Genomic DNA, 19,679 nt, shown 5'->3' with positions numbered 1-19,679 from the left:
AAAGATATTTTTTTCAAAACTCTAGATTCTTCAATCACAACAACAATAAAATCAAATTTCGGATCTAGAGATCTCAATATTTTTTCTATTACTCTCTTATCATTTACTTGTTCACCATTTCATCTCATTTGATGAACAATAGAAATGATTTTTGAGAAGTAATCAGAAATAGTTTCAAAAGTACCTTATCGTAATTTTTTAAACTCGGCTCGTAAAACTTGTAGACGAAGTTTCTTTACCTTATCAACACCACCGAATGCTTTTTGAAGCATTTCCCAAGCATCCTTTGAAGTATTTGCTAGAGTGATGATCTCGAACATTGTATCATCAAGCCCTTGGTAGATCGTGAACAAAGCCTTTTTCTCCTTCTTCCTTCTTTCTTTGAGTTATTTTCTTCCTTCTGCATTCATTGCTCCTTCTTCTGCTGAACTTGGTTCAACAAATCCATTTTCTACAAACTCCCATATATCTTGGGAGTCTAGAAGAACCTTCATTTGGATGCATCATATGTCATAATTTTCTTTTGTCAATCTGGGGATTTGGAGTTGGATGGTACTTGAGGAAAAGGTCATAGTTTAACCTATACTCTGATACCAAATATTGAACTTGATAGGAAGAGGGGACAGAGATATCAAACAGAGAAAGAGTAGGACAAACTTAAATCTTCTATATTTCTCTCAAGAAAACACTTTACAATTTCAGAAACTCTATTTCTCATGAACAACATATGGGGTTTATATAGTCCCCAAAGATACATTATATTAATTGTATTCAAGATGTTCTCTTTCAAGAAACCCTTTCAAGAACCAATAAACAATTTGACTTATCCGTTTATAGACTTTTAATCAATTTTTTCGATGTAATGAATCTCCCTCTTGATGCAATGAACCTTTCTTTTGATGAAATGAACTTCTTTATGACATTTGAACAAGTTTAATTCCAACACTTTGGTGGTTCTGCTAAGTCTGCGTATCATTTTCTTGCTTCTCAGTTGGGATGGTTGATCCTAATGTGGACTAGTTGTATTGTTTGTGGAAGCTTCCCGTGTTGCCTTTGTTGGAAACTTTTGCACCGCCACCTCTCATTGATCATCTCAACTAAGAGTGTGCAGTAATGCTACTACTTGTCCCTTTTGTCAATCTAAAGCGGAAACAATTAATCAATTCTTTCTGTGCGTCTTTCCTATTAAATTATGGCAACTCTTTAAATCTTAACTAGATATTCAATTTTTAATGAGCGGGTGCAGTGTCCCAATTCTGGTGGTCAAACCTTGTGGGTTCTAAATGATATTGGTCTTTGGTGAATATGTTGGGCTACGAATGATCTTGTTTTCAACCTCATTGCTTGTTCTGTTTACAAGATTTTTCATAAGATAGTAGAATTTGTTCTCTCTAATGACAAGGCCAAATCTTCTGATAGCATGGTGCATGAATTATGTCCAACATATGACATCACTAACTTATCCAAAATGTAGCTTGAATATATATGTTTCCGAATTGTAATCATCCCAAACTTAACTAAGAAGTATCTTGATATCTGATGTAGGCATCTACAAAACCCAACCTCACCATCCCTACACTCTATTTAGCATAGCAGCTTCAAGAGCCTTTCTTAAGTTGGCAAGACTGAAAAGAGTGAAAATTGCAAATAGCTAATATAATTTTGTAACATATACCAGCAACTTGCAAATTGCTTTGAACTACTGTTAAGCAAAGATTTCTGTTTTTCATAGATAATACTGGCTTGAGCTTCCCAGGGCTTACATATATTTCATTCATTTACAAAGACTTACATATATTTCAGAATAAAGGATTCATAGAAGAAGCAAGCATAGTACAATACACGTTTATTTACAAAGGCTTACATATATTTCAGAATAAAGGATTCATAGAAGAAGCAAGCATCGTCATACAATCAAAGTGGAACAGGATGTACAAGTAACAAAGAGATATATTCTTTCGTCTTCATAGAGGAGTTGGTGTATCCATCGATGTACTTATATAAATTTTCAATCATTCGTGAAAAATTAACAATCCTTTGAAGTAAAGCAACGGGGAATGCAGTTTGATTGAGGCACTCTTCGTTTATATCCTTCCATGCATCGTCAACTAGAACTTGGAGCTTCTTACATGCCACATGCACATTTGTTCCGTATTCTTTCATGTAGCATTGGACTGTGGAGGCAACATGTTCCCTAGTTTGTTCCAACTGTAAATTTCATGAAAAAAGAGGATTAATGATCTACAAATTGAATTCTAACAGATCTTTTCAGGATTTACATGTTCATTATATTAAAACAAATTGATAGACTATTATCAATAATAAGGTGTAGATGAAAGGAATTTGGGAATCTACAGATGTGGAAGCTTACGAATGGGAGTTTTTTTGTTTGTACTAGATTTCTTAATATAAAATCATTTAAGGAGTTCAGCAAAACTTTGATAATGCAATTGAGTGACACAATAAATGCTTTTGAGGAGATAAGTAGAAGGAATATTGAAGACAACTTTGGAGATTACCTATTAAACCTCAATTATGGTCCATCTCATCTAATTGGAGAAGTATGTTATTTTCTTCTTCTTTTTTTATGTTATCATATTTCTACTACGAGATAAATCAGTGCAAAATTTACCATGAAAAATGTTTATATAATACAAAACACAGGAGATTATATTATGACTATACCTCATGTGAAGTAATGTCATTCATGATACGACCAATTATTGCAGAAGCTTGGACAATCTTTGGGAAACTAGTAATCCACTCAAATGCCTCCTTAGTTGCTATTTCTCCCATTCCAATGAAAGAAGCACATTCGAGCATAGGATGTCCTGAACTGATGAGGGAAACATGTAGATGTTCTTCCAAAGTTGGTACGTAATGTTGATCTCTCCATTTGGATTCCTCAAAATAAGCTTTAGATAAATCTTTCATCTGTACCCAAGTAAAATAAAATCATTCCTTAATGTTTGTAATGCATGAGTAGTGTCTACAATTGGGACAATCTAAGTTCAATACTGTCACATCTCAAATGCTTATTGTTTACATTGGCCATTAGTGGATTCGTTTATTACTTATTTAATGCTAATTAATAAAAGTGAAAATAAGAAGAACCTTATAATCTCATCACTCACCGCTTCCTTTAGATAGGTTATGCGATATTTCTCACTGGAAGCCAATAAATCTTCAAACTCTTCAAAGGTGTGCATTAGCTTTAGATAATAATCTTTCATGTACTCTGGTAATTGATTTATAATCTTCACGTCCCACCTGCATATGTATTAGTTTCACCATCATTAGAAAAATAGAACATAAACACACATGTTATTTTGCTATACACAATGACTAAAACTATTGTGAGATATTTTATTTTCTTATGTGATATTATCAGTGGCACTTTTTGTTATCATCTATTGAGCCATGATAGTAAAAGGTAATCTGTCCATGGATATGAGATTTACTAACCTTTGAATTGCCTCAGTTAGTTGTTGACTCTCCTCCAATGTGCTATAAACATCATATATGTCGTCCAAAATTGAAGTAAGGGCAATCACCTTGGTCGTTATCACTCGTGCACGAGAATAATAGGCTTCAAAGTACACTCCCAGGATCCAGAAATAGCATTCCACCGATCTATCTCGAGCAAAACTGAGATTTTTTGAGGAGGCTAAATCATTCCACCACCTTCAAGTCATTCACAAATCAAAATGATTACATATCAATTAATGTTTGATGGAAGGAGAAACCAAGCTCAGCCATTAGCCTTCACTTGTTTACATTTGCAACTTGATTGTATCTTCTTTCCTTTATAAAAATCCAGAAGAAATATAGCTCCAGGGAATTCAAAAGTGAGGAAGAGCTTACTTGGTAATGTTCTTAAGTTCCTCGCGATGAAGAGATTGCAGCAAATTGAAGTCCAACTTTGCAAGCTCCAGGATGGCATCATCTCGTGTGGCGTCCTCTTGGTATATAGATATGTAATCTCTTGCCAAGAGCCTTCTAATTCTCCTACAGAGAGGTGTCTCGAGGTCAAGAGACACTTGCGTTGTTAATGGTGGTTTAAGATCAGCTAATGCAGACACTAGGCTATTCCTCGTAAAAGAGATGGCTTCATCAAGAATGATCTCCCCATGAGTCCCAAGGTAGGCTGCGTTGTACAAGCTTAACAGTCCTTTCACATCACTGCCCAAGGTAGACATGAAACTCCCTCCCTCATCTTTGAACTTGTTAAAGACAACTACAGAAATACATAAGATTTTATGTTTTGAGAAAAAAACAAACAGTCATATTATCATAATTAATTTACAGTTTTAAGTGATTACGTGATAATCAATACAATGACTTTTGTGTGTGATTTTTATGTCTATTTTACTGGAGAAAATATTTTTGGTACTGCCAACGTTTATGAGTGAATTAAAAAAAAGATGATTAAAGAAGATCGTATTGTTTTGGAATTAAAATATATATATATATATATACATATATATATATATATATATGTATATATATATGTGTGTATATTTATACCTTTATATATACATATATATATATATATATATATATATATATATATAGAGAGAGAGAGAGAGAGAGAGAGAGAGAGAGAGAGAGAACAAAGTACATCTTAATATTGTTGTTATAGGAGATCAAAACGTTTTGAGAAGTGTGAGGTCACTCATGTACAGAGAAGAAATTATGTAGCAAAATGACCAGCTAATATTGTTAGAAGCCACCGGATTGATTGTTCAGTGACTTCTTTTTTTATGGGCTGATTAAGTTGTCTTCTTAAAACAAAAATCCTCCATCATTTCTAAAATACAAATTAAATTACTTTTGCAAACATAATTATAGATAAAACATACAAATACATCTACTTTTGCAAGCATATTACCAGGGGTCACATGATACCCTTGTTGTCTCAGCAGGCGAAACCGGAGAGCAGTCTCGTAGAGACCATGACAGTTCAAATCGGCATCATGGACTCGTTTTAATGCTTCACTTATTTCTTTCTCGAAGTGATAACTCAATCCAAGAAGCTGGATTGAATCGACCAAGTCCATAGTTTGCAAGATGTCGGTAGTGTCCTTGAACATGCTTCTTACCTGCTCCATCAGTTCTGCAGCTCTCTCTTGCATCCTTGCATCGCACTCCTGCATACTCCATAGCATAGCATTTAATTGTTCAACCAACAAAAGAAAGAACCAAAAGAAAGTAGTAAGCGCACAATTTTCATGTTAATGAAACATTAACATCATTCGTTCTCGGAGAGTTTCTTGCCTAAAACTTAGAACAAATGTGAGATATATGTGTATATACATGCCTGTGTACTGGTGGAGGACTGGGCCTGTAAGATAAAGTAATCACCCCAAACGGTGGGATGGTAGCTTGCAGACTTGCGAATCACCACTTCATCACCTGGAACGTGTGGCTGCGAAATTACGTTCTCCATTCTGATCTGGAAGCAAGTGATGAGAGGATGGCGGGAGCCTGCAACCTTGTGTTGCAATTTATAGTCTTAAATCTGGTTTGGTTTCGTAAGTAACACGTTTTATGAGAAAGAAGATAACGAATGAGTCATCAGGGATTGTACGCTCCTTTTGGCTTGCCTTAAGTTTTAGCTTATCCATCATCTTTAATTGACGTCCTATGATTAGTTTTGCTTCTAATAATATAGGAAAAAGACGAGATATAATTAGTTTTGCATCCATCACCCTTTCTCTCACTCTCGTAATAGAAACTATAAATCATGTATATAATCGTATATTAACTTAAGTTTTATTATAAACTCTAAACAGTGTCAAACTCATCATATCAGTCTACTCACTCTCAAACAATAATAATATTATATAAACTATAGTTTAACTTTCAACATTTTTTCCATGTATGTATCAATCGAACTCTCTTTTAATTTAAATTTAAAGGGTTAAATCTCTTTCAAAATCTATCTACATATTCTTGTAGGAGTGATCCACTCATATGCGTTGGTTCATTTTGAGATGCTTCATCTTTATTCAATCATCAAACCTCCAATTTGATTAGTTCAAAGAAATAATTCTCGTTTCATTCGCATCAATCACCAAGTAAGTTTCTCTTCGTGCCTCATGACTTCTCTAGATGGCTTCCCTCTCACAAAGATGCTGCCGCAACACCTACTGCCATGTTCAATGTCAGGATTTTGTCGCCTGAGATAGTTATTTGTAATATTTAATTACAATCACATTGCGCCGTATGCAAGGATATATAAAATAATTAATTAAAAAATAACATGACATAACATAACAAAAAATTAAAACACAAAAGGGTTCATGCTAGAGAAGGTGTTTAGGACCAATTTTGAGCATAAGACTAAGTGAGGAATTCAAAATCCTAGCAAAGTAGATATTAAGATCAATAGTTTCATTTTGATTTGTTGTTAAGATTAAGATATAACCAAGGAATCTATAGGTTTTGTTGTTCGGAGTAATCAAGTTTCAGTAATAGAATTCTCAAATATTTTTCCCACATGTGGATGTGTGTGGTTGGTTGCACGGCATAGTACTAAAGCAGCAATGACTAATATCAAAGAAGGCGCACGAGCGATCGTCTCTTTGATGTAAATATGTTATTAACATACAAAAAAAAAAGTTCACATGAGATTTTTAGATGAAAGGATTTGGAAGTTGATTGCCCACATGTCGATGCTCTCACATGCTTGGCGAGGCCGACATGGGATAAACTTAAATCTATGAATTATTCGAATATATATTTATGCCATCATTACAAAACCCAAGGATGTATGACCTATGCAATGTAGATCCAATAGAGTATTTCTTTTTTTTTTCACCATTGGCAAGCGGGATTTGATTTCATGGCCTTACTATTAATCGTCAGGTTTGTTATCAGCTTAGCTGCTGTGTACATACTGTTATGGAGATTGTCTAAATCTGGGTGTACGTACTGTTAGATCATCTAAATCTGCTGCGTATATACTATTCATCGAATGTTTTGTTATCAGCTAATCTGATATCGTCAAGTGGTATAACATGATAAAAGTAGTCTCCACACACGCTCGGATGAAAGGCTGCAGACTTGCGAACCACAACCTCATCACCTGGACCAAGTGACTGCAATCCCATAGTCTCCATTTTTTACGTGGAAACTAAACCCGGGAGGTGGCGAGAGCCTATTGCCTCGTGTTGGAATTTGTAAGGAAAAACATTCGGTAGTTGTAGTAGAAAAATAACTCTTAGCCACAACTATCCACTTTGTGGAGGTTATGCTCCTCTTTGTCATTCATCGATCGTCTGTCAATTTCCTATGACGAAAAAAACGATTGCATCCACACATGGCCCCGTCACAGAGAGTCTGAGGTCGTATTCCTCATGGTGGTCCATGACTAACATATAAGGTTCTTTGTTAGCTCCATCAATCTCAATGAAACTATGATGGTTACGTGAAAGGGGACCGGTATGAGGTTATGTTCCTCCTACTAGCCCATTAATAATGAAGAAATAAATCTATCACGCTATATAATTCAATTGTGATTTAGCAATGAGATAAATTGGATTTTAATTAAAAGTATATACTCGAATCCAATTTAAATATTTAAATAATAATTAGCTAATTTTAAATTAAAAAAGGACGTACTCAAAAGCTCTCACCAATGTGGGATCGGGATATACAATCTTACTTCTAAATATTTAAGGATTATTTTCCTGACTTAAATCTTAAACTTAAATAAGTTAAAAATCGATATGTATTCATCTTATCTGCTTAAATTATATTTAACATATTTAAATAAAAGAAAACATGTTGGAATTCAACTTGAAGATCAGATTTGTATTTTACTTAATATAGAAAAATTATACTCAAAACATGTTGGATTTTACTTGACTCAAATTCAAATAAATACGTGTTTCCATCAAATAAATACAAGTATTCAAATAAATACTTTGTGAGTCTGTTTTCGTGTTTGACGCACGTCGGCGAACACGTAGATGTGCTTATCTCTTCTCTGTGGTGGATGACTTCAATACGGGGAGTCACCTGTAACTGCCGCCTCAAGTGAGATGTACATTTGGACTTAATGTGAGCTACAGCTACAGTTTTGTTTTTTTTTTTGGGAAAAAGAGAATGAAGTGGCACTTGAAGAAAGAGAGTTACAGCTGCTCGACAGGGCTGTCGCATCAGCCTTCCCAAAAACAAAAAAAGATGATTGTGACCAGAAGTGTTAAGTTGCGCTCGTACGAAGGGTAGCATCAGTCAAGACAGCAGACTCAGAGCATATCCAAATCTTGCTTAAGCCCTCCTGCTCTGTAAAATGTAGGGCTTCAAGAATTGCTAATCCTTACGATATTACAGTATTGTGCGCTTTACTTGCAGCATAGTCAACTGCTCTAACCCATCTGTTGGTAGGTTGCTATCGAGTTAAAGAGTATTCCGGATATTAAAAAATATATTATTAACAAATTCTAGAAATTAAAAAAAAAATTGAAAAAAGTTTTAAAAAGCAACTTCCTTGGAAAATTTGTCCAATTATACTTAAATAGTTAGGGAAAAAAAAATTGGATTTTACTTAATATATATTAGAAGAAAATTGTTTGAATTCACATCTATCTCTCTCATAGTCACATATGAGATTGTGAGGAGGAGGTTTCATTTGATAGATCACATATCTATGATGGGACCTCCAAATATTAAAGAATGCTTGATGAAATGTCTCGTACCACATCTATTTCATGGATAGCTTTCCATCAATCGGCCGACGAGTCTGTCCTCGTGTTTCAAGCCTTCCGGCGAACATGTGGCTGTGCTTATTCCCTTCTCTGTGGTGGATGATCAGCTCCACGACTTAGAAGTTATCTGGAACTGCAGCCTCACATGAGACACATTAGCACCTAAGAAAGTGAGTTACAGCTGCTAGGCAGGGCTGTTGCAACAGCGTTCCAAAAGGAAGAGTACCTCGTGAGTTCTCCCCCGAAAAAAAAATGCAAGATGGTAAGGGAAAAAGTGTTAAAAGTTGTTAGGGATGAAGCTGAACTCGACAACCTTCAACCTCATACGAAGGATAGAAATGTTAAAAGATAATCCATCCCATCTAGGAAACTGACCATGTTAGCATAATCATATTTAGGGCTTTTTTAATATCCTTCTACTATTACAGCATCGTATGCTTTAATTGTAGTACAATCAACTTCTCTCTTCTATTGACATTTTTTTTTTCCAAAAAGAAATATCAGTAGACTTCAACCTTTTTTTTATAGAAAATATACCAATATTATCCTTGTGTAATCATATGTAAATAATAAAAAATATTTAAACTAATTTCATATTTAAACTAATTTCATATTTAAAATAATAAGGGTTCTTGATGCAGTTCTTTAATTTACTCCTTCAAATTATAATAGTTCATCGTGTCTTGATGTCTTAGGATGAGTTCTTTAATTTACTCCTTCAAATTATAATAGTTCATCGTGTCGTAGCCATAATCATGGTGGAAGCAATAGTACTTGGATTTATTCGTCCTCTCCAATAATGTCTTCAACGGTTAAGAGTCTTTCAAGATCCATTTTTCTTTTATCTATAAAAGATTTTGGTTCTAGTCGATTTCAAATGAGTTGACTCAAAACTCGAGCGAGAAAGCTTATCATAACATATCAGGGTGTCCAAAATGTTGTACAGTAACATCTAAGTGCAGAAGGTGGTATTATGCTCTATCGAGTCAGTATTGTCGTCAAAGGCCTCTAGTGATGAGAGATAAAAGTTCATCGAGATTAGTTCCTTATGGATGTTATGAGTGAATGGGGACCGACTAGAGATGAGATCGATCAAACTTTCCCATATAGATTGATGAAACTCTCATGACATCTTTTATACGTATTGATCCATTTGCCATAGTCCAATCCTCATAGAGTTATCCATCAAGTCTATTAGAAGTGATGGTGTAGTAAATTTCATAATTACGGAACGAGTGCCTATAGGATTGATATGAAAAAATAAACCCACATTATAAACAGAAAATAAGAGGAACGTTTTATTTGCGAAATTTTATTATATATCTATATTAAATGCAATCAATTTATATCGATCGTAATTACTTAAAAAATACAAATCATGGATATAATATCTAACTAAGTCAACTATCTCCATGTGTCGAGTTAGCGTGGTAACATGATCATTGATAAAGACTTAGACAGGTGTATGCATCAATATTGTTTTAGAAAAGTAAATAATAAAAGCAGCATTTGAACATTAAATATTATAATAATTTATTAAGATCTTTACTAATTAAACTATATAATATCAAAAAATTTGACTATATAGTTTCCAAAAATGGATTATCCTTTCAAGCGAAGAAATACTGCACGGAGTTGGATTGAGCCACTCCTAATATATATCCTTCCATGCTTCTGCTACCAATCCTTGCAACCTCTAACATTCAACATGTCCATCTATTCCGTACTCTTTCATCGTAGCATTGGATTGTAGAGGCAACATGCTACCCATTTTACCAATACGGTACACTAACTATTTTTCATTCATCAGAAGTTGATGATAGGAGAACTCTAAAAGTCCATCAAGTCTTTCTTTTGTTTTCTGTTAATTTTAACATAATCTTTTTATTATCGTTTTGATATGACTAATTATTCAAGCAGCTTCGAAGATCTTTGGGAAACCAGTAATCCACACTAATGAGAAGGGAGAGAAAACAAAAAATCAAAAGAGAAATTAAAAATTAACAAGTAAAGAATATACCACAATGTCAATGCGAATTTAACATGGTTCCACAACTCCAGCTACTTCTACAAAAGAAATTAAATTTTCACTATGTATAAAAAATCAATACAAAGAATCACTCTCTCATGAGTTAACCTAAACTCAAATTTAAAATTTTTTATACATATTCTTATATAAATATAAAGAGCTCTTCTTTAGATCCTAGTTAGATGCATTCAAGAGAAACCTTATGAGAACTCAAAGTGTCTTTCATATTACAAAATATATTTTTGAAAAAAAAAATTAATTCAACTATTCTAAATATTTTGATTTCTAATATAAATCTAAATCCTACTTCGATAAGGAGTTTGAACTTAATTAGGATTACTCATAAGTAGTCTAAACTTAGGATTTCCTAAATCTTAAGAGTGATAGTGAAATATATGTGTATTTGATTAAGAAAAACAACGAATAGAAAATAAAATTTAAAGTTTAAAAAATAAATATGAAGCCACGTAATTATTATATTTGATCATTATAAACAGAAAATAAAAGGAATGTTTTATATGCAAATTTTTCTTATTTATTCTTGTCTTGGATATGACATAACTAACGCCTCTCTTCCTACAGATTTTGCATTTTACCTAAATATTGATGGCCCATAAGCCCGACATTGGTTAATGTTGCATTGGCCTTTTCTATATGAACCATAAGTTCTGTACATGTGGATCAATTAATTTAGGCCCATAACCATCGTACACGTTGAAATTTATGGATCTAATTATTCTAATGTGCTAACGTAGCCCATTGATATAGTTGTGATTTGAATGAACTCCGAATTTATATGTCTTAGGCCGGATATTAACTACCGTTTATTACAATTAGATCGTAATTACCGCCCTGCAAACAGCATGTTAGCCTTCGATTCTGCGATCCGATTCCCACCACCGACATCTCTCCACCTCTCATCTCGCTGCGTCTTTGCATCAGAAGTAACAACGGTCTCTGTTGAAACCCACGCTCAAAAGCTACCCCCAATCTGTGAACTAATCGCCACCACCAGGCGTTCGCACCCTTCCATTTCGCTACGCTTCTGCATCAGAGATGACACTGGGCTTACAGTTGGACCCCACCTAAAAGCTACCACCAATCATACAGCAGGTGGATTTCAGGTTAAGCCCGGATGTGTTGGAGAAATTTGTGGCTCTTCCGTGTCCATCAATCACCCGTACGCGGAGATCGTACAACACCGGAACATTACAGCTGGCAACGACGATTAACGAGTTCCTGCTCCCTTTTAAACCATGCTTAGGTCACCTAATTAGCAAGTAATTAAATCCCGAAATAATAGCAACAAACTCTTTTTTTATCATAAATAAATAGATACTGTTGTGTCGCCGGCTTTATCGAGATCGGTACCGCTCGCTTCCCGTTCGCTCTCCGTCGGGACGGATTTGCGTGGAGATTTGGGCGAATTTTTTTTGACCTCCAGATCTTCGATCCGCCCATTCGTTTGCTGGAATCGCCGGCCGCCGATCGTGAGAACCGGTGCTTGGATCTCTCGTGTTGGTGAGATCTTCTAGGATTCCTATTTGGTGGTCGAAGGCTGGTGATTTGATTGTTTTCAATCGGAGTTGTGGGCGATTGGATATTTGCATCGATTTGGTGGGCTGTAGGGAATAGTGCTTTTTTGGTTGGATCCTTTGGTTAGAGGATTTGGTACCCGATGACTCGGATTCCTTGTAATGTAGGTTTTTGGGACCTGGAATAACGAATTCTGGGGTGTTTAGATTGGCGGATTAGATAGTTCTGGTTGTATTTCGGCGCGGAGGTGAGTTGTAGGGGGATTACTGGCGATTTCCGGAAAGAGAAGGAGGATTTTCTTTTATAACTTCAGTGATTAGGAGAATTCTTTTCTGAGTTTATTATTCTGGGTCAATTTGGCTTGGATCTTCAACTATGGAGCACGTGGTGGCCGGAAAATTTAAGCTTGGCAAAAAGATTGGTAGTGGTTCTTTTGGAGAGCTTTATCTCGGTATGTTATTTTCTTGGATATGTGTGCATCATTTATAAATTCCTTTCATGCCTTGCCTTCTACTTATGCTCACCCCATATTTCTTGGTTTATTTGATTCAGGTGTCAACATACAAAGCGGAGAGGAAGTGGCGGTAAAGCTTGTATGTATCATTGCTTAGCTTGAATTCAAAACATTCAAAATTTTAAATCTAGACATATGTGGCTATTTTTTTTTTTTAACTTGAATTTGAATCGATGATAACACTAATTTTTTTATGTGAGAAGTTACAAAGGTTTCCACGTATGACTTCTACCCTAGGTTTACATTGGCAAGTTTACCAGTTGAAACCATGTTACAGTCTATTAAATTAAGGTGTGAAGGTGGCACAATGCCTGCAACAAACGTATACATTGTTGCATAATATTTGAAACTTTTACATCCTCCATGATATTAAGCCCATTGATCTTGGATGTTACGTATTAGGTCCCATCTCCAAAAATCTAATGAGTGAAATGGTTGCTTGTTCAGTAATCAATGGAGATCAGTTTAATGTGAATTTTGTTCCTTGGTGTGTAATATGTGTTTGCAGGTTTAGCTTTTAGGAAGTTTTTAAACTTGCACCGACCACTCTGTTTTGTTTCTGAAAGTACATTAAAATTTTCTAGTTTGCTTCAGTACTGTATTCATTTGTGATTCTGATGATCTTGATCATAGTCTTGTACTTTAGTTTTGTCTTTATAGCAATCTACTTTTGCTATTCTTTTTAATAGCACATGAGATCTGAAAATTTACCATTTATGCTTTAATATTGGCAGGAGTCTGTGAAGGCAAAGCATCCTCAACTTCATTATGAGTCAAAGTTGTATATTCATCTCCAAGGAGGAAGTAAGTTGTTAATCTATAATTATGATTCATCTTGTTTGATTGGACATTGCCATTGATGATTTTATTTTTGTGTTTTAATCAAGCTGGAATTCCCCATCTAAAGTGGTTTGGTGTGGAAGGAGAATACAATGTCATGGTCATTGATCTTCTTGGGCCTAGCCTTGAAGACTTGTTCAACTACTGTAACCGGAGGTTTTCACTGAAATCAGTGCTAATGCTTGCTGATCAATTAGTATGTGCACCACGTTGTTACCTGTCTGCTGTAGCTCTAACCTTTCTAACGTCTAATTTTTGATACTTTTCTTATGGGACTTTCTAGCAATGTCATAATACCTGTGTTTTTTATCTTGTTAAAGATTAACCGAGTTGAGTATATGCACTCAAAGGGGTTTCTACACCGTGATATAAAGCCAGATAACTTTCTTATGGGCCTTGGTCGTAAAGCAAATCAGGTGTGTTATTGAATTACTGGAAACTTCAGTTACTAATTGCCCTTCAGACTGATAGATTGATGGCTTAGTTCTAGGAATATGTGATGATAGTTCTTTTGGACTTCAAATCATACTATGATGTTTTATTTTCTTGTTAGGTGTTGAATTTGTTCATGCAATATGGCAATGCAACTTGTGCTTACCTAAAAGTTATATTACACGCTTCTGAAGGTTAGGATAGAACATTTTTACCAAAGATATTGGCAATTGATTGACCAGTGGTTTCCTCACTATGCTCAATATGGTGCATACAAAAATATGGAATGTCAGTTATACCATACAATCCAACTTGATATTAGGCAAGTTATGAAGATCGAGGAAAACAATCTCCAATTACTGTGCAGATTGTAGTTGTACCATCATCTTATATGGCATTTAACCATTCACTTGATTATTTATATCTAGTACTTCCCTAACCAGGTATACAGTCAGAACACACAGGTAAAGATTTTCTTAACAACTCACTTGGAGTGAATAGTTCTTTAGTTTTAGGTATCTGAATGACGAAGCACTTATTTAGCATATATAATTTGTTTTATTTAAAAAATCTTTAGCATATTCCATTGATCTGTGTCCTAATTTGCTGCAACCTGGATGTTCCTGAAGAGCACATTTATTACTAATCTTTGGTTGGTTGTTTTTTCATCGGAGTCCAGGGGTTGGGTCTGTGATGGTTGGCAAAATGATGATGATGGATTTGATGATGAACACAGATGCTCAGTAGCATCATCCTCCATAGGATTGTATCCCTTAGTGTATTGCTCAACAGCAATTCCTTTCTTCTCACCTTGTTCTAGTGATCCACTGTGAATCGGAGAGGTCCTATATCATTTCCAACCAACAGGCTTGATTCCCAGACATTTATTCTCTTGCATCTACTAATGGATAGAGAAAAAGGAACTGTGATATAGTGGAGATCATTATTCCAATAAGCATCCATAGTCGATGCTGTAGTTGGTTATGTTTGTTAGGTGCTATGCTTATATATAGCTTCGCTATAAGGCAGATTATGTTTATAGTATCTGATATTTCAGGCTATTGGTTGTTCCTAAAACTGATCACAGTCTGGCAAGGCTTTGGTCAACAACAACACAAAAGGTCTGAGTAGTGGGTATTTGGACTTTGGCATGGGGGCATTATCAGGGATCTTTTAATGCCAGTGTGGCAATAGTATAGAGGTGCAGGGATCTGTTTTAGTTTGTCTCAAGTTGAAATTACAGCAACCACATCAATCATTTATGTAGAGATTGAGAAACCAGATTATGAAATAATGGCTTTAGTCATGTACTCCCAGCGTTTTATGCTGTGTTCTTTGTCTTCTTCATTCTGTTTTCTTGTTTGACATTTGTTATTTACTCTCAGGTTTATATCATTGACTATGGCCTTGCAAAGAAATATAGGGATCTTCAAACTCATAAGCACATACCGTACAGGTAATTATATCTTAGTCCTGACATGTTAATGTAAAAGCTTTACCAGCCTGCAAAGAACTCATGCCTACTTATGGTAGTTTTTTAATTAACTGTTGCTGTAGTGAAAATAAGGCTAATTTCAGGATAGCATTTTAAATAAGAGAACCTTGAAAACTATTTTTTTTCCCTTTCGTAATTGATCTTTTTGTTACCACTTACTCATGAAATGAAAAGGATTTTATATGATCTAAAATATGCATCTCTCTTATCATTCAGTTTTTAACCTCAAGATGCAAACCCAGAAAGGAAAGATAAAAGGGAAAATTGGAAAGAGAGTAATTAAGATTAGTTTAAATTCTTCTAAGTTTGTTACTGATCTTAAGTAAATACTGTGAACAAGAATGAAGTACTGATGAGTCATGAATAAGGGACTGCTGAATTATTTAAGTCAAGAGTAAGTGATGAATTTGGATCTGCATTTTGTATGGAATTTAATTTTGGAAGGAAACAATATGCTGTAGGAGACAATAGAAGTTGGAAAGCATAACACAGAGAAAATTTTGGCTATTAATAATTAAATTGACAGAATATTTTAAAGGCAGAGTAGTTCTTCAAAGTTCAGACCTTCGACGTTTCTATCTTTCTATAACCAATTTGCTAAGGTGGTTAATTTGGTTCTCTCTATCTTGCCCTTGTTTTATTTCTTGTTTTCTTCTGCCAAATGTGTTCGATATCATTTACAACTTCTAAAATGGGATTCTTATGCATATTCAGGAGTTGAGTTTTTGAGTCCTTGCGTTCCATATCTTTATGGACACATGTAATGTTCTTTAGCAATTGGTTATTGCTTATTAATTATGTAAGATGTTATGATCTTTACAGGGAGAATAAGAACCTAACGGGAACAGCACGTTATGCAAGTGTTAATACACATCTTGGGGTTGGTGAGTTTCTTCCACCTAATTTCACATATCATACATCTTGTGCTAACTCATATTGACATTTTCATTTCTACATGCAGAGCAAAGCCGACGAGATGATTTAGAATCTCTTGGCTATGTTCTTATGTATTTTTTAAGAGGAAGGTTAGCATCAATTTGTTGTGCTGTCAGTTACTTTCATTTATAGAATTTGATGACACTTAACATAATATGTCTGATGGTCATTCTTTGCCTCAGCCTTCCTTGGCAAGGGCTTAAAGCTGGCAATAAAAAGCAGAAGTATGATAGAATTAGTGAAAAGAAAATGCTTACTCCTGTAGAGGTAACTCGGAATCTTCTTTTTACCTGTTTGATGAAGAACTTGATTATCCAGCATCTTCTATATTTTATTCGCACAATAAGGAATACGAATGAGAAAACTTTTGGACCATCTTTTTTTGTGAATCAGGCACTTTGCAAGTCATATCCATCAGAATTTGTATCATACTTCCATTACTGTCGATCATTGCGATTTGAGGACAAGCCAGATTATTCATACTTGAAGAGACTTTTCCGTGACCTATTTATTCGAGAAGGTAGATCCAATATTATATTTTCTGGCCATTTTTACACATGTATATTTTTAGTTAAATTTTTACTAAGCATCTGGTTTAAGCTTTCAGCCACTTCAAGTCTTATCCACCTAATCCACCTCTCAATGTGTTATTCACAGGGTATCAGTTTGACTATGTTTTTGACTGGACCATATTGAAGTATCCTCAAATTGTTGCTAATCCTCGAGTACGAGTATGCATTCAAGAACCCATAATGCTGTAATTCTCTTTCATCATTTTCACTGTCTCCATATTCCAATTTGTGTTCTCCTGCAGCAATCGAGTGATAGAATAAGTGGAGCTATTGGTCCGTCTTTTGGTAGGTCAGAAAGAACTTCAGGTCTGTTTCTTTTCTGAAGGTCAAATGTAAGCATAAACATAGTCTGCCCTGCTCAATTATTTATGGTCTTAATTGGTTGGGCCAGAGATTCGCGATAGATTCTCAGGTGCAGTTGAAGCATTTGCCAGGAGAAATGCATCAGGTTCTGGCCATCATGGTGACCATTCCAAGCACAAAAGTCCTGACAATGCACTTATATCATCCAACAAAACTGTAATTCTCTCTCCCTGTTTATTTCTGAGGGGAACCTTCAATGTTGCAAGAAAGTTGTAATAGCCATCTCCCTTGTAGTTCTACTGTAAGCTGACATGTCGGCTGCCATAACAGTGTTTTTTCTTGTAATTTTAGGTTGATTCAGATAACAGCCGTCCGACATCTCACCATGGGAGTACATCAAAGAGAGCTGTCTTGTCAAGCAGCAGGCAAGGCTCTACCGAACATAGTGAGCCTCGGCCTAGCAGAACAAGCAGAATTTTATCCAGCAGCAGCCAGCCAGCCAGTGGTCAAAGAGTTAAGCAGCCTGTGGTAGATTCTAGGTCATCATCCATCTCCAGAGCTGCAGTTAGAGGAACCCATAGTGAATCCCTTCTTCGGAGTCTCGATCTCCTCTCTCTTGGTGCTGAGAAAAGGAAGTAAAGGAAAAAGCTAGAGATGCTGCTGGTCTTGGAGGGATAAAGTGTTGCTTAAACCCTCCTCAACTATCATTTCCTACGTTCATGATGCAGTGTCCATATTATCTTTTGTTTGATGGCCATAAGATGTAATATAAAGCCAAACCTTCCAATTGAGACATTCAATAATCATATCAAATCTCTGTGATACCTGCTTTGGGCAATAGACAGCCCCAGAGCAAGTCAGTTGTTTGTTGGTTCCCCGAGAAGATCACACATTCATTCATCTGAGACATTAGAAATCAACTTCAGTCTCTCTTCATGTTGTGATCACACAATATTCCTGTCTCCTCTCTGTTACATTCTGTACTAGAAGGTTAAAGCAACGAGGGGCAACTGTTATATCACCCCTTTCTTTATCATTGAAGTTTTGTCTCCAAACAATCTGCATGTTGTCCTGCACTATACCAATGTGTCTGCAATAGATGTATGGCTTTTGTGTGTTGATCCACATGCATCAAGAGAACATGGCACCGGATTTATGTGAAGCTCATATCTTGTGGCTTCATCCTTGTCCTCGGTTTGGCTCAAGGGTAACTTTCACTCACCTTATGTACCCAGAGAAGTTGAAACTATAAGAGACTAGTCAAAATTATATGTTATATCCGGAAAAACAATACACATCAAAATATATCCATAATTTAATGTGTCCACTAATGTACCAGCTATCATTCGCTCAAAAGGTTCAAGGTCAAATAATACGTTTTATCTTTTCCACATTAGTATACAAATTTGGAGAGCCATGTATATGGTGTAGAGAGAGAGAGAGAGAGAGAGAGAGAGAGAGAGAGAGAGAGAGAGAGAGACTCAGGCCAAAGTTCTCTACGTAACAAAAGATCTGAGAAAAAGAACCTCTTGTACAATCTTTTTCACAAGATAGTCCAACAATTGGTGTCCATTAAGAAACTAAAACTGATAGGAGCACATAGGTGTGTCAAGATGGGCATTGAATGAAGTGTGCAAGCAACCTCAAGCTCAGGATGCATTCTGTTTCTGGAGCTTGCAGGTTCCTGCACCGATAGTGCCACCTATCTGAACAAGGTCATACCATAAAAGGATCATCTGACTACATGCTATGAATTAAATGACGACAGAGGAGCTTTCGATTTGTTTACCGGACACGTTTCGTGACCTACTGGTGAGAAGACGCATGAGAGGCCAAACATAGAGCAAGTCTGGCACATCCATGAAGAGTTTACAGATCTAAAGACCAGGTAACGGAGCGAATGACCAACCAGCTAAAAAAAGGAAGTAGAACCTCGAGCACCTTATAGACATAATTGAGGCAACTCAAATCGAGGAAACACTCGGAAAGCCAAGCCGCAGTCGGCAAAGAATTGCAGAAAGCAATAAAAACTTGATGCAAGATGTAATTTACAGCCATAAAAGGAACAAGATCCACTTGAACCGCAACGAAGCTCTGACTTTCTTCTGGTCAACAATTGAATTGAGCACTGAAATAAATATAGATTACGATACACATGTTATCGAAGTGGATCCGTGGCGCAATGGTAGCGCGTCTGACTCCAGATCAGAAGGTTGCGTGTTCGATTCACGTCGGGTTCAATCCCCAAAATTTTAGTTTTCAGTGAGACTATTTTTGTGTTTTGGCCGTCCGATGCCAATCAAACGAT

General features: G+C 35.7%; 2 protein-coding genes and 1 non-coding gene across 4 annotated transcripts; 2 read left to right on the top strand and 1 right to left on the bottom strand.

Annotated features, from left to right (window-relative positions):
• Positions 1-1,705: 1,705 nt before the first annotated feature.
• LOC108951961 (beta-eudesmol synthase-like) lies at positions 1,706-5,449 on the bottom strand. The gene is made up of 7 exons (XM_065115580.1): positions 5,340-5,449; positions 4,892-5,157; positions 3,865-4,237; positions 3,466-3,684; positions 3,135-3,270; positions 2,686-2,934; positions 1,706-2,208 (listed from the first exon to the last, which is right to left on the bottom strand). Exons 1-7 carry the CDS (start codon positions 5,447-5,449, stop codon positions 1,915-1,917), a joined length of 1,647 nt encoding a protein of 548 aa, XP_064971652.1. The 3' UTR covers positions 1,706-1,914.
• A 6,648-nt stretch (positions 5,450-12,097) lies between these two features.
• LOC135617575 (casein kinase 1-like) lies at positions 12,098-18,404 on the top strand. Of its 2 annotated transcripts, none has more exons than XM_065117950.1 (14): positions 12,098-12,730; positions 12,832-12,872; positions 13,528-13,597; positions 13,681-13,829; positions 13,954-14,049; positions 15,451-15,521; positions 16,383-16,444; positions 16,522-16,585; positions 16,679-16,763; positions 16,890-17,016; positions 17,154-17,221; positions 17,311-17,374; positions 17,460-17,587; positions 17,723-18,404. In XM_065117950.1, the coding sequence occupies exons 1-14, from the start codon at positions 12,655-12,657 to the stop codon at positions 18,008-18,010; spliced, it is 1,389 nt and encodes a 462-aa protein (XP_064974022.1). In that variant the 5' UTR covers positions 12,098-12,654; the 3' UTR covers positions 18,011-18,404. The 2 variants fall into 2 exon arrangements, with proteins under 2 accessions (XP_064974022.1, XP_064974021.1); XM_065117949.1 differs by having other exon boundaries at positions 17,154-17,227.
• Positions 18,405-19,539: 1,135 nt separating this feature from the next.
• On the top strand, positions 19,540-19,611 carry TRNAW-CCA (transfer RNA tryptophan (anticodon CCA)). Its single transcript has one exon. It is a non-coding gene; the product is annotated as a tRNA-Trp (tRNA).
• The last annotated feature ends 68 nt before the right edge of the window (positions 19,612-19,679 follow it).

Source organism: Musa acuminata, chromosome BXJ2-7, assembly GCF_036884655.1.
Source record: "Musa acuminata AAA Group cultivar baxijiao chromosome BXJ2-7, Cavendish_Baxijiao_AAA, whole genome shotgun sequence".
In the NCBI taxonomy this organism is placed as follows: domain Eukaryota; kingdom Viridiplantae; phylum Streptophyta; class Magnoliopsida; order Zingiberales; family Musaceae; genus Musa; species Musa acuminata.
This window is presented reverse-complemented; position numbering and strand designations above follow the sequence as displayed.

Bases quoted from the DNA above. Each gene is read 5' to 3' on its own strand.
- LOC108951961 (XM_065115580.1), bottom strand. From the start codon at position 5,449: ATGGAGAACGTAATTTCGCAGCCACACGTTCCAGGTGATGAAGTGGTG. The intron at 3,685-3,864 runs GTAAGCTCTTCC...AATGACTTGAAG, and splicing joins GAACTTAAGAACATTACCAA to GTGGTGGAATGATTTAGCCT. The intron at 2,935-3,134 runs GTGAGTGATGAG...ACTTGGGTACAG, and splicing joins TAACCTATCTAAAGGAAGCG to ATGAAAGATTTATCTAAAGC.
- LOC135617575 (XM_065117949.1), top strand. From the start codon at position 12,655: ATGGAGCACGTGGTGGCCGGAAAATTTAAGCTTGGCAAAAAGATTGGT. The intron at 14,050-15,450 runs GTGTGTTATTGA...ATTTACTCTCAG, and splicing joins TTGGTCGTAAAGCAAATCAG to GTTTATATCATTGACTATGG. The intron at 16,764-16,889 runs GTAACTCGGAAT...TTTGTGAATCAG, and splicing joins AAATGCTTACTCCTGTAGAG to GCACTTTGCAAGTCATATCC.